The 25033-nt window shown below is 38.6% G+C and overlaps 1 protein-coding gene across 1 annotated transcript in view; it reads left to right on the top strand.

The window, feature by feature from the left end:
- thsd7ab (thrombospondin, type I, domain containing 7Ab) overlaps positions 1–25033 on the top strand; it is a 201257-nt gene that overhangs the window by 64858 nt on the left and 111366 nt on the right. Inside the window, exons 2-4 of the mRNA XM_084944211.1 lie at positions 3420–4254; positions 14837–15085; positions 16279–16463. Coding sequence (XP_084800337.1) covers positions 3420–4254; positions 14837–15085; positions 16279–16463 — 1269 coding nt within the window. The remainder of the gene's footprint in view (positions 1–3419; positions 4255–14836; positions 15086–16278; positions 16464–25033) is intronic.

Below are 25033 nucleotides of genomic sequence, written 5' to 3' on the forward strand. Positions count from 1 at the left end.
CCATTTAGCTAATATCTGCCGAAGGGATGTTCGACTAATGCCGCTCTCCAGTGACATGCGGCGAGTGCTACGCTGTGGGCTCTTGCTGAATGAAGCTTAGGACAGCCACTGATGTTTCTTCATTAGTGACAGTTTTCTTGCGTCCACATTTTGGCAAATCCAACACTGAACCAGTTTCACAAAACTTAGCAAGCAGTTTGCTAACTGTAGCATGGGAGATGGGTGGTCTCGTAGGGTGTCTTGCATTGAAATCTGCTGCAATGACTCGGTTACTGCGTTCACCAGATATCAACACAATTTCAATCTGCTCCTCATGTGTTAACCTCTTCGACATGTCAATGGCTGTGAACAAAGAGAAACTTGTAAATAACTCATGAAAGAATAAAGTTACGTTGAAACCAAGCACACCATTGTTTTTCTTGTGACATTACCAATAAGTTTGATGTGTCACATGGCCCTCTTCCTATTGAAAAAACAAAAGTTGTATCCAAGATGGCCGACTTCTAAATGGCCACCATGGTCACCACCCATCTCGAGGAGTTTGTCCCCTCACATATACTAATGTGCCACAAACAGGACTTTAATATCACCAACCATTCCCATTTTATTACGGTGTATCCATATAAATGGCCCACCCTGTATTACAATAGTGCATGCTTGTATTTAATTTAAACATGGCAAAGGTTGAAATAATGAGTTTAGGCCATGAGACAAAAGCTCAGCCTTCAAACTGCTTTAAATACTCAGTTTCAGGCATATTCAGAGGGCATATTCCTAATATGGTCATCTCAGACACAGATACCCACCTGCACATGCTGTTCTTAAACAGTTTAATTTAGTAGAGTCCAGGAATTCCATTTTATGAAGCCCCTTTAGGGTCTATATTGTTATACAAGACAAACTAAGATCTTAGGTAAAGTCTTACTACAATAAAATGGTGTGTCATCAACCATATCATTAATCCACTTACTATAAGTGCAGCCGGATTCTCTGAGCACGTCATTTCACTACTTTACCTAAGTCCCTATAAATTGTCCTTCAGTTGTCCTTTACCTTTCCATCTCATCACGATGTTTTCCATTAAGGTCAAAAGTACTTAGGATCAGACAAAGGATGCGATTAAACTATCCATAAGTAGAAAGGGGCTGATTGCTAAAACTTAAAATGCTCAAAGGTTTTAGCAACACCTTTGAAACAGAAATAAATAGTGCTTTTGTTGGAGACTGTTTTAAGCAACACATTACTAGACTTTCGGTATGCTGACGGATACTTCTGCTCCTTGTGGATTTGAAGCATTACACTAACAGATGCTCTGCAAAGAAATCAGCAGTATCAATTTAACCTCTAAACATGCAGATTAAAATGTGCTGAATCCAGATATGACAATTAAAATACCAAGGTGTTTCAATTTCAATTTGACTAAATTGTCAAACTTGTGTCTATTTATGATTACCAACAATTTTTAAAATTGCAACATCTTAAAAATTGGGAAACAGTTGGTATAGAACAGACTTAATATGAAACATCACATTAGAAAATAAAGCATTATTTTATATCAGTTAAAATAAATAACAGCTGCTCCGAATTTAATTAGAGCTGTCCAAGCCAGGTCAGGGTGTTGAGCCTAGGTGGGATGTTGTGGCATTGCAAAATGTCAGTTTCATCAATTATCTAGAATCCAAAAAATGTTGGTTTCATCACTAACAATCACAGGAGAACAGTACATTGTGATATAAAATGGAAAATTGGATGAATATTTTAGGACGAATGGTCACCTGAAAATCAACACATTTCCCCATTTGGGCCTTTTTTTTCTCCAACATTCAGTAGTCAAAATGTATTTAAGTCATTTTTTGGTTTTGATTGATAACTTTTGATCTTTAAACTAAGAGAATAGCATATAATGACTGAAAATTTTAAGCATCATTTTCAGTTGCTGTAGCCCTAAATTAGTAATGTCTAACTACATTTATATCAAAAGCAGTTTGACTGTAGGCCATTGTTATTCACCACATGCCAGCAAACCACTTAGCGATAAGGTCCGGTTGTGTTGTAGCCACATGCTTAAGAAAAAATGCTTACTTTCAGAAAACTAGAAGTAACCGTAGCTGCCAAATAAAGACTTTTACATATTTTGTCATAATGGCTTTTCTTTGTAAAAGATACCTTTGAGCAGCCAAGGGTGTTATGTTAACTTTAAACAGGGGTCTGATGAATGGTAGGAGGTTAATCTAAACAGGCTGCAGCAAATCATTTAACAAGATCATGTCATGATTTTGACATTGTAATTGAACTTTCAGACAATAAGAAAAATATAGAACATCTTTTTATTTGAGGTTACATGTCGGTATTCCTGAGTCAGTACCAGTAGTATATTTAATTATTAAACCACATATACAGCAACCTCTCCCCTCCTCTAGTCCTGTTATGTACTGTCTGTTCAGTCTGTGCTGCCATTAACCCTCTCAGGCTCAAATTAAACTTTTGTATGTGTATGTGGGATAATCAGGTTGTTAGTTTTTAACTGTTGCAAATTGGCAACGCCTGCCTCGAGAGGGTTAAGTAAATGGGGACAAGGGAAGACTTTGCCAAACTCTTGTGTACCAAGAAATACGTTTATTGATGTTTGTGGCAATTTCTGCTGGTTGCCAATAGACTTTGATAAATGCCACAGATAACTCATTGCCCCTGTAAATTAACTTTCAGACACTTGCGTTTGATCACCTATAATCTCTACTGTTGCACATTGTGTTTGCATCGCCTAATCATCCCTCCCCGCCTCAATGGCAGCCACCCAGTTTTTACCATGCAGAAAGAATCGCTGTGTCTGACCGAAGTGTCGTGCAAAAACAAGGCAGCGGATTATTTTTTATTTAATATGACACATTTTTGCACTCACTTCAGCTGCTGACAGCTTTTCAGCACATTTACATCAAGGGCCATATTAAAGGAGTCTGTGAATTTACTGTGTCATCCTTGAAGATGTAATATGTGCCTTTTTCTTAGCCGAGAAAAAGAAAATGAAGTAGTCTTGGTTTAGAATTAGGTTTCAAGCATTTGATTAACTGATGCTTCCATATGGATTTCTGTTTTAAAGGTACACATGAAGTGGCATTAGTGCCTTCCATTAATCATTATTAGGATAAATATGGCTTATTTGTTCATTCTACACTTTCAATCGAGTCCAGCCTGTGACATTATGCTGTTTTGTTTCACTTCCTCCAATCTGACTAGCATCTTTTATTCCTGCTAATATAATTTCCTGCTTCTTCAAAGCCGTATTGTGATGTGTTGTGTTTAGAATTTCCTTACAAGTTTTCTTACAATGCTCCTGAGTGCTTTTCTTGTCATTTAAAGCTGAAAGGATTATTGTTTTATGTTTCTTCATTGTGATTTGAGGTTGTTCATTTGTTTCCCAGGTCCATGGGGAAGATGTATGGGCAGCGACTGCGGCCTGGGTGGCAGCCAAAGCCGGGCAGTCTGGTGTGCCCATGTGGATGGCTGGACAACACTTCACACCAACTGCGACCAGGCACAGCGTCCCTCAAACCAGAGAAACTGTTTCCGTGTGTGCGACTGGCACAAGGACCTTTATGACTGGAAACTGGGTGCCTGGAATGAGTGCGTGCCAGTATCAGCAAGGACCTTTGGGGCCCCACGGCAGTTCACATGCAGTGGAGGCGAAGAGGGCATTCAGACCCGGGAGGTGGGCTGCATACTCAAGTCAGACGGATCTCCAGCAGAGGATGCCATCTGTGAGTACTTTGAACCCAAGCCTCGTCTAGAGCAGGCATGTTTGATCCCTTGCCCTCAGGATTGTGTGGTTTCTGAGTACTCGCCATGGACATCCTGCTCCAAAACGTGTGGAACAGGCCTCAGGAACAGAGTACGCAGTGTCCTAGTCCCTCCGCTTTTTGGAGGCGCTGCCTGTCCCAACCTGACTGAGTTCCAGTCTTGCAAACCAGGGCCTTGCACAGGTCCAGAGGGCATGTACAGTCTCAGGGTTGGACCGTGGAACTCTTGTGCCCTCCCGCAGACTCGGACAGCTCGCCAAGTTAAACGCAGGAAAGGCAAAGGGCAAGGGCTCCGGGAGAGGGCAGGAGTAAAAGATCCCGAGACTAGGGAGCTTATCCAGAAGAAGCGTACCAGGAACCGCCTCAACCGGCAAGAGAGTCCCTTCTGGGACATTCAGGTGGGCTACCAGAATCGGGAGGTGACTTGCATCCATAGGAATGGGAGCACTGTGGGACGCAAGTGAGTGGCAATATTTTTGTGGTAATGTGTATGTTGTTGGTTTTTTGTTTGTGCGTGTGCTTTTATTCCCCCTCAGCATAAATTTAAGCTTCCTTTCTTAGGTATTACTGCAAATGCTTTTGCTGAATTTTTAAACTAAAGCATGTTCCCCCTGCCTTTCAGGCTTTTTGCCTAATGTAATCAATATGTCTGTTTTCATATTTTCTTTGTGTTGCTGACTATTGATTACTCTATGTATTTGTATTTTTGTCCATTTATTTTTGTCAGAAGGTTCATCTGGTGAATTTCTGAACATGAAGCCAAATTTGTCCTCCTGAAAGTTTTCTTCACCCTGTCATGAAGTGACATGCAGGGGAGGATGTTTATCCGCTGTGTCTTTGTCACTGCTGTGCTGTCAGAGCAATGAGGCACAACTCCCCGTACATTGTATTTCATGTCAACTTCTGAGGATGGAAGTGGAAAAGAAAAACTCCTTTTGTGACATGAGATCAATCTGAACTATGAATCTGTGTGGTACTTTTCGAAATATGGCAATTTTCAGTGTTTTGCCCTGTGGTTTTGAATCAGATGTTTTATGAAAAATTGAACAAATCAAGCGTTGCTCAAAATGCCACCAAAAGGATGTTTTTCTTGCAAAAAAACGAAGGAACAAGGTTATGGTAACCAAGGATATAGGTTAAAGGCACAGTTTACACAAACAATTCATTAATTGCAGTGCAGCCTCAGTCATCTATATCCTTACAGGCCCCTATGGGTGTGGATGAGCCTATACTGGACAAACAAAGAGAGCTCTCTGACAGTGCCTTTCAGAGCATAAAGCAGGGAATGCGGTGTATATCATAGCCAAACACTTTCATGAGGCCAAACATGGCTCCCCTGCCACTCTGCATTTCATTGGACTTTAATGTGTAGCTCTTCCTGCCAGAGGGTGCAATCTATCAAAGCTGCCTTCTCAGAGAGAGATGTATTGGATCCCTATATTCAATATATGACACATGGTGAACTGAACGATGATTTTTAGTTTAAAATCTTCAATCTAAACAAGTTTATATGCAATACAAAAAAACAGAATACTCAGTACAGAACTTGTTACCTCCATACATTTTACTTTCCAGCTTAGGTTTGTGCAGGGGCTAGAGTCTATTCCATAGTTACTGGGCGACGAGTGGGGTACACAGAGAGAGCCCACGCAGACGCAAGGAGAACAAGCAAACTCCACACAGTAAGGCCTGGTCCGGCTGGTGGATTCAAACCTAGCACCTTCTTGCTGTGAGGCGACGATGCTAACTACTACTACTTTGTTTTTAATTCATGTCATACTATCCAAAAATGTATATAGGATATAGGATCAGGAATATAAATGACAGGACCTCCATTTTCTCCCACATTCTGATGAATGCTACAGATCCAAAGTGTTAGCAGGTCTGTTGACATGGCCAAAATAAATCAGGAAAATATAGATTTCTCAGCTTCTTCCTGATGTGTTGTGCTGCTTGTTTTCCACTCAGCTCAGCCTCATTAGAAAACATGAAATAGTCACAAAAAAAAATCTAATTTATGTGTGTGTGTTCATGGATACAAATCATCAGTATGGATATATAGTTAAAGTATTTCAATAGGAAGTATATTTTGTGTAAGAAACACATATTTTGCCCAGAGATAGATGGGAGGCATAACCACGGCAATGAAGAAAACAAAGCTTTAAAAGAGGTGAAAAATATTGCATTGTAACCCAAAACATAATATTCTGGAAATAAAAACCTAATTGTTTTTAATTCCATTTTAATATATTTTAGTTCAGACAATCCAGACTCAGGTACAGTTATTATAAAGACACTCTATTTAAGCTGCTTTAGCCTGCTGCATGCTCCAAGCTGCTTTGCAACCCACCTTCATTCCAGGTCCTCCTTTTTGTGCTGTTTCATAACGTTTCATCATCAGTGTCAGATCTGTTGTCATGCATGCTCCTGCTCTGTTCTGTTCTTGTCTCTTGTTGCTGCTCCTCTCCCCACGTCCAGGTTTCCAATTATGCACATAGTAGGGTTCGGGGCAATTACTGCAAATGGAAATGTTTTTATGCTTAAGAGTGAACTGCAGAACAACACGGCATGTTCACATAACAGACAATTGGATAATCTAGTGTCATTATGTGTGATTTAACCCTCTCAGGCTCAAATTAAACTTTTTGTTGCTAATGCACAACCAAGTCCTGCAGTGGTACTTCTGAGTAAAAAAAACTCTTAAAATATGTATGTGGGGTAATCAGGTTGTTAGTTTTTAACTGTTGCAAATCGGCAACACCTGCCTTGAGAGGGTTAAGAGTCAAGTTACTAAAAGAAACCTCTAAAGATATAGATAAAGAAATTGGTTTGAGAGACATCAATTGTGAGTGGGAGATAAAAGTCAGTAATTGTAATGCAATATCATAAAGTGAAAAATTGGAACCACATCAAACAAATCACTATTCAAATAGGTCACTAAATTACACCTTCAGTGGGTACTTTTACCCAAAATACATGGTTTAACTGTACGAGTGCTTCCACTTATACTGCTAAGCCGATGGGGAATCTAATCTTTTGCCCTGACATTATAGCTGTGAGCTACACTGTCTGACTCAAAATAAGATAGATCAAATAGCTCTGAGCTCCATCTCACTCACTCTAGTTCCTGCCTGAAATGCCCATCAAACATTTACTCCCCTCTCTGCTAGAGATCACCGTATTTGATAGAAGGGCATTGCTAACAGAAACCTTTCACGGTATCTTTTTTAACATGATTAATTACCACAGAGATATTCTACCAGTATGCTGTTCTCAAAACTTACATTCATTAAGTAAACATCAGACTTATTGTTCCCCAGTAAATTTTAGGCGGTGCTAAAGTCTAATGTCCCTCCGACAGACTCTGTTGTGGAGAAACTATTTTTTCTGACTGGCTAATTGATATTATGAATCATTATCTCTAATGAGCTCATTTACAGTTGCATACATTTTGTATCCTGGGAAGATCGCAAGATTGCATTACTGTACCAAAATGAAAAAGCCAAGCTGGGCGACTGTGGCTAGTCACTGGAAGGTGCCCGGCTGATCTGCTTCACAAGTGTCCTTGTGCAAAATACTGAACCCCAAAATTAGTCCGATGCATCCATCAGTCTAGTTTTGTGTCTCGGATAAGACAAGAGTTGTATGCTAGGTGTGGTTTGCTGGTTTTTCCCATCTGGTCTACGTATCTTTTCCAATGCTTACTTATTTTTATCCCGAGTGGGGACATACTTTACCTATACTTCAAAGTGCTTAACACTACTTTGACAGCTATATGATATAGTTGGTTTTCCACTGCAAGTTGAAACAGTTTATACTGCAAGCCAAGATTAGCTTAGGCTTTCAGCAGCTAAGATAATCTGTAAATACAATAATGGTATAAAAGAAAGCAAAAAAAACTAAAAAGAGAAGGTACATATTCTGTCTGTTCTAATATTTGCACGTCAGGACATGAATAAAAAATATTTAGTCTTTACCGGGATGTAAAATTAGGTAAATACAACCACAAATAACATCACATGACATATTACATTGTTTCAAAATGTATTTAACTATTAAACCAAAATGCAGAAGCAGTGTCTGAATCTAAGTGCACCTAATGATTCACTTTTAGCAGCAATAACTTAAAGTACACAGCGTTGCTGCAGTTCATTGAGGATTGCAGGCATTTATTTATGTACAACACTATTATGGTTTATCCAAATCATTTCAATCAGGTTGCAGTCTGAACTTTGATTGGGCCATTGCAACACCTTGATTCTATTCTTTTTTGTGATTTTGTTTGTGTGCTTGAGATCATTTTCCTGTTTCTGCCACACTTTAGCTGTGAGAGACATTTTACATAGAAGTATTCATAGTATACATAAGAGTATATAGAGTTTGCAGTTGACTCAATGACTGCAAAGTAATTGAAGTCATTGAGTTGGTGTGGGCTTCTTTTATAGCCTAAATCATTACCCCTCTACCACAGTGTATGACAGTTGGTGTGAGGTGGTTGCACTAATATGCAGTGTTTAGTTTTCAAGGTTCAAGGTTCTTTATTTGTCACATGCATAGTTATACAAGTATAACACACAGTGAAATGTAACCTGACACGCTCCTCGACTTGTGCAAAAATTGGGGGGGGGGTAGAGGAAGAACATTATATATATATAGTATATACATTAGATGAATGTGCAGTAGTAGCAGCAAGCAGGTGAATTCTGTGAATTTTCTTCACACATGGTACTCTGCATTATGGCCAAACATGTCCACATTGGTCTGATCAGTCCAAAGACATTGTTGGCAAAGTCTTGTGGTTGGTTCAGATGCAATTTTACAAATCTAAGCAAGGCTGCCATGTTATTTTTAGAGAGAAGAGGCTTTCTCCTGGCAACTCTTCCAAATAAGACACACGCCTTTCTCTAGATAGTTGCACTATCATGAATAACGTGCTAAGTGAGGCCTTTAGAGTCTGAGATGTGGCTCTTGGGTTTTCTGCTATTTCTCTTAGCATTGCTACTCCGACCTTGGGTTAAATTTTCCTAGAACATCCAATCCAGCCAAAATTGGAAACAGCCTTTAATTTTTTGAATTTATGAATAATCTTTCTCATTGAAGAATGAGAAATGGTCTTATAATCCTTGCCAGATTGATGGGCAGCAACAAAATCATTGCTGAAGATCATTCACAATCATTGGCGATGTCTTTCCTTCGAGGCATGGTGTTATGATTCAGACTGCCAAAGCTTATATTGTTATTATATTTCAATACTTTCAATATACTTTTACACTGCTTCTGCCTGTTGGCTCAATTTTTGGTGAATAAATAATGACATGGAGTAATATGTTGTTCTCTGTGGTTGAATTTGTTAAGGCCCGTTAAGAATCTGATTTCTATTATGTCCTGATATCGAAAACCTTACTGCTTTCTTTTTACCATGGCTATAGATCTACAATGATCCATGGATAGCTTTCAATATGCTACCAAGCACAATGGGCTATTTTAGTGAGAACTGCAGCTAGCTAAGTAAGAGAAAAATGAAATGGATTCAGCAGATTATCATATTATGAAGCGCCCTCACAAAAGAAAAAAAAATCCTGGAAATAGTGGCAAAAAGAAGGCTATCATCAAAGCAGGTTGGAATATACTATATTATATTTTTCAGTTAATTTAGTTGCATATTTTATATTAGATATTGAAGGACTAAAATGTTGCTAGAGTATGTGAAAGGTAAGTTAAGGTAAGTTTTTTCTGGCATGTTATAATAGCATTTAACCTTTTGTATTGTCATTTTGTTGCATCCCATGTGGGATAGAATAATAGGAAATTATTATTAAATAATTAAATTACTTAGATTGTTACACAATTTGTTTTTATGATTTTTCCAATCTAACAGTTAAGTTCAAGTTCCAAACTTTAACTGCTAGTTAAAAAAATGTAATTACTCTGGAAACTTTAGATTGACAGCAGCAATGACTAACAACACACTAGTAGCCTTCATAGTCTACATGTTCTACTGAGGCTCCTGATCTTTTTCACAAATTGCAGACTGGTTGTTTGTATAGTATGAAAAGTGCTGCATAAATGTATGTGTGAATGGAAGTAAACTACAGCCCATAACTACAGCCCATTCACCGAATGTAAATACCACCAAGAGGCTATTGAAAGCCTGCTGTCTGACTGTGGTCGTAATGCCTTCCTACCTTTGAATACTTTTCATCTTTCCACGACATTTTTTTAATGTATAAGAACGCGTGGAAATAGTAACACACAGTTTTGCTTTTCTGTTATGAAATAACATTTTTTCTCTATGCCTAAGCACTTTGAACCTAACATTTGCCGCTCACACTCCAATGGGGGCAGCTGTGGATTTAGTATCTTGCCCAAAAGGATAATTTGACATGAAGAGTAGACGATCGAACCACCTTCAAATTGGTACTCAACCAACCTCTACCTTCTTCCTTGCCGCCCATGGTGAAAACATACAAAAAAAACCCAGAGTGTAAAAGGAACAACCCTTTCACCACAGCTGCCATTATTTGCCTGAATGTTTCTTGCTGAAATAGCTGCTGACAATATTCAAGTGCTTGACCATCACTATTTGTATAGCCAAGACAGAAAACATACAGACTAACTTAATACAGATGACAAAATTCACAAAAACTTTACACCCAGTGTTCAAGATAACAAGGATGCCCTACAACTTTACTGTCATTATCAGCAACACAAAAATTACATATAGAAGTTGTTCAGCGTAAGGTCAGCATGAAAGCAAAAACCAAAGTTTCATTGCTCGTGTACTAACTTTGGTATTTTATAAACAGGGTATATTTTATTGACTCTTCAAAGGTTGTGCTCACTAAGATCTTACAGATCCGAGGATATGGTGCATGCAGTCTGGACAGTTTAGTTTAAGTTGCAAATTACACCTGTGAGACTTGTAAAACGCCAAACAGGTGTCAATAAGTCTCTGTAACATGTATTGGTGTAAACCCTCGATGTCTTTACAAAGTGAATGTAAAGTAATCAATTATTCTTTTAAAGAGCTGCTTCTTTGGATCCATCCTCTCGCTTTCTGTTCCTTGACTGACATTAAGTTAAAATGTCGTCTCTGCTCCCTTCAAACTTGTGCTTTTGCGACGGCTCTGATCTCTTAGAAGGATTTGGTGACAGTGCCAATAGAGCACGCCTCTATTCATATCACATTTCAGTCACACGCCACTTGTACTCTAAGATTTAATCAATTATGTACTAAATCTATTCATTAATGCTTTGTTTGCGCCAAGCTCTCAGCACTAACTGGGATCAAATATTTCAAAGGAGCCGTGAAAACAACTCACATGCCCTTAGGAACATAAATATTAATCCTTGACTTGTTTATTTCTTGTTCTAAAATATTCATAGTTGTTTTTGCCACTTGCGGAAAAAAATGAAAAAAAAAAAAAGTGGAACAAACTTCCCAGTGCAGCAAAAAAAAACAAAAAAACAGTCATCTGCGGACCGGGTGCTCTCCAAACATCTTGCTCACTTCATTTCCAATTTCGTTTGATGAACATCTGTCAGTGAGTCGCTTCTTTCTCTCTTGCCCACAACTCATCCTAAACAGGCCAGTTTCCTTATAACTTGTGCTGCTGTCCTGTTGATTGGGCTTGTTTCTTACTTAATTTGATGCAGACCCATATGGAAAAGATATATATAAATCTTATAAAGTTTGTATCTGTCTTGTGTGAAACTTGTATGAAAAGCATACAAGAGTGAAAACAGATATAAGATCCCTTGAAAAATTTTAGAAATGAAACTTGTGTGTTTTGGATACTTACTAAAACAACATATGAGAGTAATGAGAAAGTGGCCACTTTCATGAGTAAATCATATAAGCCTTATATGATACACTATATGAAGTAGGCCACATCTTATGCAAGTCTTTTATAAGTTTTTTCTATTTCTTTTCCATATGGGGAAGGTCGTACAGGGATCAACTAATTTTATTTTTTTCTTTTTTGAGACCACATCTATCCCTCAGATATTTTTCTTTTATTAAAAAAAGGCTGCTTTAATCATTTTGACCCACATCAATTTCGTTTTTTGGTCATTTGACATTCAAGTAACAAGTGTGTACAGGTGTTGAATTACAGTATGCAGAGTTTCTGGCTGTCTGCATCTTGTCTGTTGGAGTCCATTACTGAAAGTAGATGTATTAAACCTACATGCTTAAGAATGAGCATTTTTCAGACGTCATCTACTTATTTAAATAGAATCTGATTGTGTCCTCATTCTGTCTGAATGACTGAGATGAAGAAATAATGACTTCTTTTCGCAACTTTGAAATCTCCACAAAAATGCTCGGGCATGCACACAACAAACGGCAACGACTCAAAGGATCCAGCTGCTGAGAAAATGGGTCACTGGCTGCATTAGGGGGCTTTTTAAAAACACAAGAAGTTCCATCTGAGACAGGAAATCGAGCCATCACCCTCTGTGCGCCACATTCACTGTTTAAATTCCTCATTGTTTTCCTCCCAAGCAAGATGAGCCGGCACACTAAGCGTGTTTGGCAGAAAAACAGAACTAAGATTTTTCACAGTGTCGCTCCAGTAGCACTTCAAAGACTGCAGAGGTGTTTTAATCTGTGAAGACACAGGAGTTAAAAGAAAAAAAGACACAGCACAACTGAGCTCATACATTTCCTGATTTATACCAAAAGTCTGAGTTGCTGGAGGTGAAGTGTGGTGGCAACGTCTAAATGAGAGGTTTCTAAATGAAGCAGAGCTGTAATTAGCACTAATAGCTCGTCAGCTGCTTTGCCTCAAGGGGAGAGACATCGAGAACGAGTACCAGAAAGCAGTCGGCTTTAGTTAGAGCAAATTTCTAATGATTCGGAAGGGACCCAAAGAGGACGGGTTATTCATTACGTCTAAATACTGTTTAGATGATCAAAAGATGTTTGTGAGCGATTGATCAGAAGTTGTTTTGGCTGTCTTAACACTTGACACACACCGTGCCATACCATTCCTTTTTTACTCTTAATGTGAAACTGATTATGCAGTGTGTATGCTAATGAGAAGCTAACGACAGTTAAGGGCGGAGGGTTCAAAGCTTCATGTGTGGTATCACACATATCGATGCAAAGTCTTACGCCAACAGGCAACTTGGCACATTGACATTAAAATAGAATTGAGAGCTTGCTGAAAACTTCAGTGTCATTGTAATGAGGCATCAGCAAGCTGTACACCGCATGACTTGGATGAAGAAGTAGAATAGTGAAATGTTAAGTGGATTCATTAAGTCAGTGAATCTACAGGCAGTTTTCAACAATGCTGATATCTGGTATTTTTTATTAAGAAAAACATTTTAACACATTATATTCTGACTAATATATGTAACTGCAGAGCTCCTTCAGTGACAGACTGCTGCATCCTCGATGCATGAAGGAGCGTTTCCGCAGGTCCTTCCTCCCTGCAGCTGTCAGACTGTACAATCAAAACTGCTCCCAACAAACATAGATGTTTACATCAGCGCTGTAATTTGCACTATTTTATCAACCGATTCACACTATAATCAGGGTTTGCCTCTTAACTTCATTTAATTTTATTTAATTTAGTAACGGTACATTACTCTGTTTTTGGTAACCATTGTCCTTGATGTAAATATGTAAAAATTGTGTATGTTTCTGTTCTGTGTCTTGTGTACTGTTTGCTTGTATATGTGTCTTTCTTGCTGCTGTTACACCCAGATTTCCCCTTGTGGGACAATTAAAGGATTATTTTATTCTATTCTAGCGGCTTTCTTACCACGAATGCTGTATCTGTATGCTAAATGTTGGCCTATATCCAAAAACTGATTACCCTGCTCTTGACTTATAATATCCATTCACAATTCTTAGAATTTTCCTTTTTCTTTCTTTGTCTGAAAAAAACAACTTAAGTTGGATCTTCAATACTCATTTTCAGTTCTGTCTATTTTCTTTTGACTCTTCTTGTGTAGCTTTGCACAATTCAAAGTAATCATTCTCTATCTTATACTTCCTACATCCTCTCAGTTCAACCTCTCTCTGAAACAAGTTGTTGCCCCTTGCAAAAAAAAGGTTTGAATAACAGGTGGGTGGGCTTCTTCACGCACAGCCAGAGATTAGGGTTATCGTCTCTCATTAGCATCACACAGAGCCAAAAGTAGGGAAAAAAAACTGTCTCAAACTGAGCATTTAGAGCAGTCAGTGGCCTGAGCATTTGGCTGCATGTGCTCACGTGTTCATGGCCATTTGACCAGCAACCACATTTATATGCAGAGGTTCCAAATGTTTTCAGATTTAAACATTTGGATCACATGCTATTTTACTTAAAGTATTACGTGAATTTAACTATTTTTTCTTTTAAGTGATAAAAAGAAAAATATCTGGAAGTCTCTGTTCTGAAAATTCAGTTATTATTTAATTTAACGTCATTTTTTTGTAATGCTATCACTTTAGCATTAGACACAGTAACCCTCTGCACTCATGGTGTCACAGCATCAGCAAACGAACAAAAAGATAAACAAAACACAACCTGAGCAACTGATCTAAACTGAACAACCCTGTAGGCCAGAACACATTTGAGATGAGTTTATTTGCTATTTCAGTTCCACGATTTTCATGTTGTGAGAGAAATAATGGGAATAATAGTGTAAGATAGACATTGTATACTTTTGGACCTTTGACTAGTTCAGGTTATTAAAACTATTGAGTTACAATTCTGAAATAAAAACATGAGTTTATATTACTTAGATTACTAATTTTTGTAGTTATTTTGAACATTTGGATTTAGAGTCTGGGTGATAGCCTACCCAGGGCTTACCCCGTCATTTATCCTATGAAAGCGTAATTGGATCAGGGGTCGGTTGGTTGGCTGGTTGACTGGGGCCCAAGGGCTCAATTACAAGTGTAGCATATTCTCTATTTTATTTGTAGTTTTGTTGGAGCTATAAATAAATTTTTTTCTTTTCAACCAACAGTCCAAATTTATATTGCATTAATGTTCTTATGATATCACTAAGATTTCATGTCATTCCTCTTTATCTTTTCCCAGCATGTGCTTAACAAGGGACCTTCCACTGACCATCCAGTCATGCGTTCTCCCCAAGGACTGCAAGCTTACCGACTGGACCATTTGGAGCCCCTGCACCAAAACCTGCATGAACCCTGAATCTCCCAGAGGCAATCGGACTCGGACCAGACAGGTGCTCCAGTTCCCCGTGGGCGAGGGGGCGGAGTGCCCACCCCTGGAGGAGTTCGAGTCTTGTGAACCTCAGGGTGAATCCATACCACCCTGTGCCACGTGAGTCACTCCTGGTGATAGGGAAGAGATGCAGGGAGCACAGGTGGGAGTGAGCAGGGCCTTAAAAAAAAATTGAGTAAAGTGTAGATGTGGAATTCATAGCATGGTACACAACAGGAGCTCATGTTTCACAGGGATAGAACTGCATGTGATGTTGTGATGATACCCACCTCTTATTTATAGCATGGTTAAGAAAGACTGCAGGGATTCATATAAGGCTCAGGCACAAATACAGCAAACCCAAAGTGTTTGGTATTCAACCTGAATGAGACAACACACGCTTCCTGCTGAGTTCCCTTTACACACACCACCCAGCTTATTTGCTCTTCTGGGTGGCCTGTGTGTTTATTTGCGTATATGTGTGTAAGTGAGACAGCATATTGAGATAGATTAGTTTAAGTGCTTGGGCTGGTGCCAGACACAAAGTAAAGACAAATGGATGGAGACTGTAAGGATATTCTAATTCCAGAAAATTACACACACCCATACATTGAAACATTAAAAGCATTCTCACAGATGGTTCAGCATATATCAATTTATAATTGTGTGTGATCCTAATCCCATCCCGGATGTTTCTGTTGGGGATATGTACAACTAGCGGACTAGACAATTAAATGGTGGCTTCATCTGCGAGTTGACCCCAGAAACAGTGGTCAGCTAGACAAACTTTTTATTCCTTATTAATTTACAAATATACATGCCTGTTAACTCTTGTTTTAAAGAGGACTGCAGAGGACAGCACTCTTTTCTTTCTCTGACAAGTTGTAAACAAGCAGGCTTTATCAAACAGGCTGTATCAAAGTTTAATCTCTTGACTTGATCAATACAGGACCACAAGAAAGAAAGCTGCTAGTGGAAGCAATGTTAGTGTTAGCCACATTCGAAAAATGGATTTACATTATTTCAACAGTTTATTAAGCAACTTATTGTTGTCCAACACTGATTTGTCTGAAAATCTAGTAGGTTTTCAGAGACACAGCTATAAAATGATGCTTCACATCCTTGTAAAGGCTGCATAGTAAACTGAGGAGTGTAGACAACATTGGTTATAAACATCAAGTGCATATTTATGTTGTAAAGTGATGTCTGCAAGATTGTAAATATGCTTATTTTGCATTACATTACATGCATTACTCACATGGTTGGTTCTCTCACTGTTGCCCATCGTTCCATGTTCTATGTTCACCTTGTAGTTACACCTGGAGAACCACAGAGTGGAGCGACTGTCGGGTTGACACATTGCTGAGCCAACAAGACCGTCGACGTAGCAACCTGACAGGGCTTTGTGGAGGAGGCTTACAGACGAGAGAAGTGTATTGTGTTCAGGCCAACGCTGAGCTTCTAAAATACCTCAACGACCTTCGAGAAAAGGACAAAGGTAAAGTCAAGAGTGTTCCTAAAGACCCTGTTGTGTATGTATATTAACTTTTGAGTTAGTACCTGATATCAAGATGTCATATACTGTATGATTTAGAAATTTTAAAATGTGTAATCTAATTTGATGGCTGATGGTTGCATCCTTCAGTACCTGATTTCGGGCCCGATTTGTATCATTGCTAGCCTAGAGTTAATTGTAATTGATCAGGTACTGGACATTTAGAAAATGATTGCTGGAAGTGAAATTAGTCATAATTTCACCCAGTTACTTGCCATAGTTGCTAGCAGATTACTGTGCTTGCCCATAGTTTGCGTGAAAGATCCCAATTTTCAGTAAAATTATGAAGAATTTCTGCTCTTTGTTATGTTCATTCAGTCACAGTGGGCTACTGACAGTTTTTTGAGATGTTAATGTTCCCTTACCTCAGTGGCTCTCAAAATGTGGGGTATAAGAGATGGGCTTGGTCACTCTGACCTCACACACTGATTACTGAAGTCCCAGCGTGAAGCCTTGAGCTGAGCCTTACAGTCCTTTGGGACCGCGTCTTACGAAATTGTCCTCATAGTGCATTCAAAAAGACTCATCCTAGTGACTGAGACCATGATTGTTGCCATTAAAAGTTACTGTTACAGTTAAAGTTAAAGTGTTACCACTTGTGCTTGTTGGTTATATTTTATAGAGTTTATGTAGTTTATGTAGGGAAAGGGGGGCACAAAGAAATACTTTCTTATTCTCATTTAAAATGTCTGGCTGTTATTAAATAATTATCTGACTCTTACAACCAAAGCTGTCATCTGATGTAAAATGTATAGAAATCATACATTTACCAACAAGACTGTACATCACTGTCACAACAGCGTTTGTTTTCATTCAAAGGCTTTATGGCTTTAATACCTGGGGGGCCGGTCTTTAGTCAAAATGACCGGGCTGTTTTTTTGTCCCAGTCCAGCCCTGGGCACGACACGCAGTGAATTAATCTGAGAAGGTGCATCAAAAAATAAATGGCCGCGCCAGCGGTGCACATCACAAATCAGCTTGCATAGACACATTAGTTGTGCCGCTTCTTAATGACGGTATCTTAACTAACAACCCCAACTACCAGACTAAAAATAACTTAGCCTACTGGTGAGAGGGACGTTGTTAGCTTTCCACATTCCGACACTTCAAAAGCTTCAGGAGCTTTCCGCTCAGCACAGCATCAGCACCACGGAGATACACGGATACATCCGTAGACTTGAGACACAATGCATTTTTGGGACTTTCAGGTGTATGGACCAATGTTTTATTTTCTGATCAAACCAGAAATCTTTAATGAGCAGCTAGATTTGTCTCGCATTAACTGGCTGAGTTAATGCCAGTTAATGCAACATCGAAGCAGCTGGAATCCACAGCTGTGCGTGTTCATGGAGCTTGCATTTTCACTTGCTGGACATCACTACCTGACAAGTTTAACTGTCTTCAGAACATTGCAGAGGCCTTATTGACAGTATTTGGCTCTACATGTCTGTGTGAGCAGATTTTCTCTCACATAAGTGTCCTCAGGTAGCCGTCTGAATGCTGGACACTCGGAGACATGTGTCTCTGAGTGGGAGACCAGAGATCACATTAACATGTGTGTCTCTGTATTAACAAACATGCCATATTGGCTTAGTTTATTTTTCTTATCATTGTTGTGAGGAGACCATAAATAGCATTTGTATTTTCTGTTGTACAGTTCATTTGCTGTTATGGATAAAAAGTGTCTTTTTTTGTTTCAAAATAGCTGATAATTATTCGCTGATAGCTGCCAACATCTGCAAACAAATATAATTCTATAAAGTGGTTCTATATAGTGTGTAACTGTTCATATAGAGCGTTATTAAATTTATTGCTAATGCAATCATATGGCACACTGACTTCTGAGGAAATTTTAAATGGCACTCGCCATCAGAAAGGTTGCCTACCCCTGATGTAGTGACTTTACCTCATTTCACAGCTTGTTAATACTGGTAGCCTTTTCTTCACATACAACCAGCAACAAGCATTTTAGCATGTCTCTCAGCACAGCTTTTTTTTTAAGCTGAAATAAAAGTTGGAGCTGTAGCACTTCTATGATTCTCCACCTTAATGGGCCACCAGTGTTGCAGACCTTCTTACCTAGCAAGTACTTCTTAAAATATGAAGTAGATCTCTTTACAAGTGTCAGATACTTACTATCATCCAGCTACAACATGATTTGACTCTGATGTTGTTCATGTCCTCTTCACCCACAAATTCAAAATTATGCACACCTCCACAGACTAAAAGCTTTCTTCTCTACAATCCTGCCAGCTGAGCTGCACTTGATGCTAGTATGTAGCGACTCATAAAGGACAGAAAGCAAAACAAATATGGAGGAGATTTTTTTCACAACAAATACAGTAAAATGTAACAGTAACTGAAGTTACTGGAGTTACTCTGGAATGTGTTAACCTCAAGACTCTTACTGATTTACTGAATAATGTGGGATGTGGTGGATTGACTGTTTTGGCCTCTGAAGGGGGACGTGCCCCTGTATTACTTAAAGACAGTCCCAGTGACTTTCAAAGAGTGAGCTTTTGGATTTAGAAAAAGAAGACATCACTAACATTGGATTAGGACTCTCGGAACTGCAGAGAAAAAGTCAAATTGTTAATAAAATATGCTCTTTATTATATTTTATGATCTTGTCAAAGTCCAGTTTTTGTATTAATGTGTAAGGTTTCCTCTTTGAGGCCAGTAAGTCATTCAGTCTTCAACCTTTTTTTTCTGTTGTCTGAATCAACTGTACAGACATATACTGGAATCAACAACCCATGACGGTGCACAGAGTTTGTCTGTGTCACAGCTCAGCCTCTGACTCATCTGACAGAGCAGCAACTCAATTTTTCTCCATTTTTCTCTGTCACTTTCACACAGAATGGGAGGCAAAAAATATATATCTTTCTTGCTGCATCTCTGTATGTTTATTAATAGAATCAGATCCTTTTTTCTTCAAGATTCTGTAGGTTTTATCTTGTGAATTTGGACCTTCACTTCATTTTCATCCTCTTCAAAGCATTTTTTAAAAATCTACATTGACTTGATATGTAGTCATAGCAAGTAACATAGCTTTTCTCTGCATACTGTTAAAACATTGCAAACATGACTTCAGAACTTTACTGTTATTCTACATTAATTATGGGAATACAAAATATACGACATCATAAACAGTACTGTAATTTATTGTTATTTGTGAATACAGCAGAATGCTAAAAATGCTGTATTTTTGTGTAGTGTTACGAGCTTATGCAAAGGTGTGGTGTCCATCATCCTTCTTTCCCTCAAAAAATTCAAAGAATTGCGATTACACAAACTCTAGCACTGGTCAAATGTTAGTGAAATATGCATACAACGTTAACCTCATGGGTCTTCACCAAACTGTCCTCAGGGTCAAGGTCATATTCGTCATTTTAATAGGGACTTTTCCTTCTAGAAGACTGGTCAGATTTGAATGAAACAGCATTAATTCCCCTGGATAAAACGGAGCCTTCTCAGTGGATTTTAATTCTCATTAGTTTGTTCATTACAGCCAACAAATGACAGCGAAGCATAACTTACTTTCTGTGCTTCAAACGTTACAAGAACCTGTGAATTGTGATGGACCATGAGGTGGGTGAGTTATTACATCACTGACGTTCTAATTTTCTTTTTCATTTCAGTTAAAGCTCCATTTCATTTTGTAGCTTGAGTCCTTCCATAACTCATCTTAGCAAAATCATGTTGCTTGAAGTCCTAACATTTCATTGAAGCTTGAAGAGGTTGTTTTTATAGATAAAGTCTACAGTACTTTAGTGTAATATGAGTATAGTTCATAGGACAATTTAAGTCTAAAGATACTACAAGAGGAATACTGAAATAGCAGCGTAATGCCTTGCATCACCACACAGTGGTTGGCACTGTAAGCAAGAAGGTTCAGGCTGGAATTTACATGTTTTCGGTGTGCCTGGTGAGATTTTATCCCACAGTTCAAGAACATCCTTTTTAATTAATGGCTGTTTTCAAATTTGCTGTAGTTGTGGGTGTTGGATCAATAAAGTGCTTAGAGTGCATAGCATAAAGCACTATGTGAAGGTAAATGTGTCCTGTTGTGTAAAGCACTTTGAGTGGTAAGTGGGATGAGAGAAGTGCTATTGTATGTAAATGACTCTCCATTTCCATGAAAAGTATGATGTTGTAAAGCTTGTACTCTATGCCACACAGTATCATCACAGTTCTGTTGTGGTATCTGATCACTGGATGAGAACATAAGTACACTCTGCATATACTGTGGCTGTCATGCAGAAATTTCCAACTTGTTGCTCAGTTTCAAAATCCAGATTTTCTGCAGGTTTTTGAATGATTTGTAAAGGCTGCCAGGCTTTTAAGTTTATCTACTTGAAACCAGTTAGAAAAATTGATTATTAGAAACATGCTCACTCTTTTATGCACCAAGCTGAGGTGTAGACTTGGTGTACATTTGCAAGCTTTATTACACTGCATGTTTAATCTGTGTGCATTAAAGTTATTTAAATTAACTCTTTAGCAATAACCCACTACTCTGTCTCTCCCTACCTTTTTCAAGTGTTTTTATTTTGTTGTGTTGTTTTTGTGGCCTGCTCTTCAATTATACAAACCTTATATAGTTAATTTGTCAAAGAAACCTAATTTTGTCAAGAGCGCATATTGATCTCGGGAGGCTGTCGACCATCTTTCCTCTATAGCGTAGCCACAGCTGCATACATCAGATACTACACCATCACACAGCCTGAAACAAATCAGTCTCAAGGGTAACTCAAATAGATTTGATCAAGCACTGTTACGTGACACTCTTGCATCCTCCAATCCCCACACACAGTGTATAAGAGCTACAGGCCCTTGGTGGGTTGGTAGCAGATAATTGCATATCATGTGCTTGCAGCAGCCAACATGTTGACTCGGTTCACGTCCAAATATATGCCACAATGTTTTATTTTTTATTAATAGCTGTTGTAGTATTTTCTTTTCATCTTCTGTCTTCAGATATCACACGGTGGCTATATCGCCAGCTCGTCACGTAAACATTTTATACAGCCTTTTACTGGCTGCCTCTCCCTTTATATCAGGGATTTGTCTGGTCCTGTGAACTGCTTTGACTTGTCAGTGGACACGAGTGTAAAGGCCTCGATTTCTGACACTCGTCAAGCCAGCTTAGAGTCAAAGCTGCCCTCTTAAGGAAGGTGTTAAAGACATTAGTTTAAACTAAGCTTATGGAGCTCAACCATACTGATCACATGAGAGCAAGTGACAAAGTTTAGGAGGAAGTGAGATGTTCAATTGCAACTGGTGTCAAAAAGGGAGAGATGATCTTCTCTTGCAACCAGCTGGAGGAAGTTAAAAAGAAATAATATGAGCATTACTCGTATCTCTCAAACTACTGGCTCACATGGAAGAGAAGCAGTGATGAAAAGAAAAATGGAAGGATTATGATTTAAAAAATGGGATGAAACAACCAAGTCTAGGCACTGTTTTTCAGGTGCTAGTACTGACCGCTTTTAATTGTGGTAGTATTTTGGTAGTATCACAGGACTGCACAGCCCTGTGAAACAGCTGAGTATACCCCTACTAAGTACCACCCAGATGCTAGCCTAAAACACTTGATTCACTAAGTTCCTGAGGAAGTGAGTAGGAGTGATTTATACATTTTCTATTAGATTTATACCCCAATAAACTAAAAGAGGTTGTACCACAAATACTATTTTTAAATAGACCTAGTTTGTTATTGGAGAACTGTATCATTAGCATGTTGTTACTAGCCCAATAGACAATGTTGTGAGCTAGGTTAGCAACTAAAGTTATATATATATAGTCAGTCCATTTTTATCCATCTGATTGGAATATATAATAATAAATGAAATAAGCTGTATTAAAAACTGTTATGTTGAAATTTCAGAATAATTTATGAGCCCATTCCTGTTTTCAGACCTGCAGCTGGAAAGCTTTAAAAAACTATTCTGAACCAAATGATTGTTCTGTTTCATTTGTCAGTGATAGATTGTGCTAACACTGATATATGCTTTGCAATATTTCATTCTGGTTCCAATATTAGTCAAATTTATTTTAGGTAATGCTAAATTAAGTAAAGGGAAATTACTTGTAAAGGAAGCGATAGCAGCACAGATGCTTTAGCACTTTTTATTTTTCAGTGGTCGAATTGATCGGTGGTCCTTTGGCTCTCTGTGTGTCAGCTGTAATTAAAGAATAATGAGTCAGGTAGCCAAGATTAAATCCATCGACAGAAACTGTTCAAAATATAATCTGTAATGACAGAAATAATGTATAACCTTCCAGATGAAGTTCTGTTAGGTCTATTGAGAGGCTGTGAGGTACATGATGATACATTTGAGGTGTTCATAAACTCTGTTAAAGATTAAGCTGCACAAGCATGTTGAGAGTCGTGCGTGACTTGTATGTGAGAAAGTGTGAACACAGACAAACATGTACAAAGTTCTTATCTTCTTGGTGCAGGATTTCTTCTCCCTCTTTTGGGGGGTAATCTCACAGCACACCACTGAGACAGAGAGGCAGACAGCGGCTCAGCGATGTTTGCTACAACCAGAGCTCTCTTTCTCTCCCGTCTCATGCATAAATATCACTGTGCTAAAGGGCAGAAGATGCCCTCAAGCCCGGATCTGAAATGAGCTTACTACCTCCTAAATCTTAACAGTAATCTTTATGGGGGAGAAGCATCGATCTGACCCCAGATCAGTATCTGGGGTCAGAAGTAAGTAATATCAGCTGAGCATGAGTAACTCTGGGTGTTGGTATGCTGAAGCATATGGAGATATTTTGAAGGTGGTAATAAAATCGCAACTGGTGATTAGATTGGCAGAAGATATAAAAGCAGTTTTTCCTCGAAAGACTATGCTTCTCACTGTCTTTACAAGGGTACGATGAAAAGACTGTTATTTTACAGTGTGCCTACAGTAATCTACAGTAGAAGTTTTTTACACTGAGAATACAATTATAATTCTAAGGTGTATAAATCATAAACATTACAGTGTTTCTAATATAAGCTGTTTAAATCATTTACAACTGTAAATATAAATACATTATTTACATGTACTTGCACTTAATCACTCTAATCAGCCACTCAAATGGACAGTAAAGCAAATGCAATAATTAAGTGACTCTGAATATGGCATGGTTGTTGGCGCCAGATGGCCTGGTCCGAGTATTTCAGACACAGCTGATCTACTGGGATTTCCCCCTATAGCCATCTTTAGAGTTTAAAGACAATGGTCCGAAAAAGAGAAAATATCCAGGGAGCCACAGCTGTGTGGAAGAAAATGCCTTGTTGATGTCAGAGGCCAGGGAAGTCATTACAAACGAGGTCTTCCAAAGCAACCTAAGCATCTCTAAATGCACAACACATTGAACCTTGAAGCAGCAGAAGACCACACTGGATGCCACACCTGTCAACGAAGAACAAGAAAGGTCAGAACCTGGCACACTTTGGGCCCCTTAGTATCAACTGAGCATCTTTTAAACAGTCAAGACTACCTGGGTATTGTTGCTGACCTTGTTCATCCTTTTATGACCACAGTGCATCCATTTTGTGATGGCTGCTTCCACCAGGATAACACATCATGTCACAAAACTCAAGTCATCTCAAACTGGTTTCTTTAATGTAAAGGCTAATTGTACTCAAATGTGCTTTACAGGAACCTGATCTCAGTCTAATAGAGCACCTTTGGGATGTTGTGGAATGGGAGTTTGACTGTAGATTTGTTGGCTGCATAACAAATCTATAGCAACTGCACAATGCCATCATGTCAAAATGGATTAAAATCTCTGAGAATGTTTCCAGCACCTCGTTGAATCTGTGCCAAAAAGACATTTTTCCAGAATCGTGTTGCAGTACACAAATGTCTTTTAAGTTTCTAAGACTTTGTTTTATTCACAATATAAGAATGTAAAAACAGAATTTTGTAAATTTATAGAGACTTGCATGTTAAATTGATTTGTTCTTCTTTTTACTGAACAAGTATTTAGGCCAAAATAAGTGACAGAAATGATCAATCTGAATCCCAAGAAAGCGATGAATATACACGACTTCTGCCACGCAATTTCTCATAAAAGGTGCAGAGAGGAGAAAAGGAAAGCTGCTGAAAATATTTCTAGACAAACACCATTTTATGCATTCACAGAGCAATTCTGTGCAGCATTTCCAGTTATAGCGTGGGCTGGCAGATGCAGTTAGCAACCTGCGGCGATCGTATCAAACGACAGGTTTTGGGTTTGGTCTGTATACAGACAGTGTAGCGTCAGAAACTGGCAACCCTGCTGTGACAACAAGACTCTCGGAAGCTGGGCAGAGTCACTGCATCTGGCTGAGTTTCTCAAACACACAACTGCTGTTCAGTTTGTGCTAAAGGGACTAATTTCTGTTTTGTACACAATAAACAATGTGTTGTTTATATTTATGTGTCAGCTTGAAATACCTTAGCATGCATGTATATAAGATCATTAAGTGCCTGCTTATAGGGGATTTGATCACTAAGCTCTTTCTAGAA

This window comes from Perissodus microlepis, chromosome 11, assembly GCF_051167445.1.
Source record: "Perissodus microlepis isolate ML-2025 ecotype Zambia chromosome 11, ASM5116744v1, whole genome shotgun sequence".
Taxonomy (NCBI): domain Eukaryota; kingdom Metazoa; phylum Chordata; class Actinopteri; order Cichliformes; family Cichlidae; genus Perissodus; species Perissodus microlepis.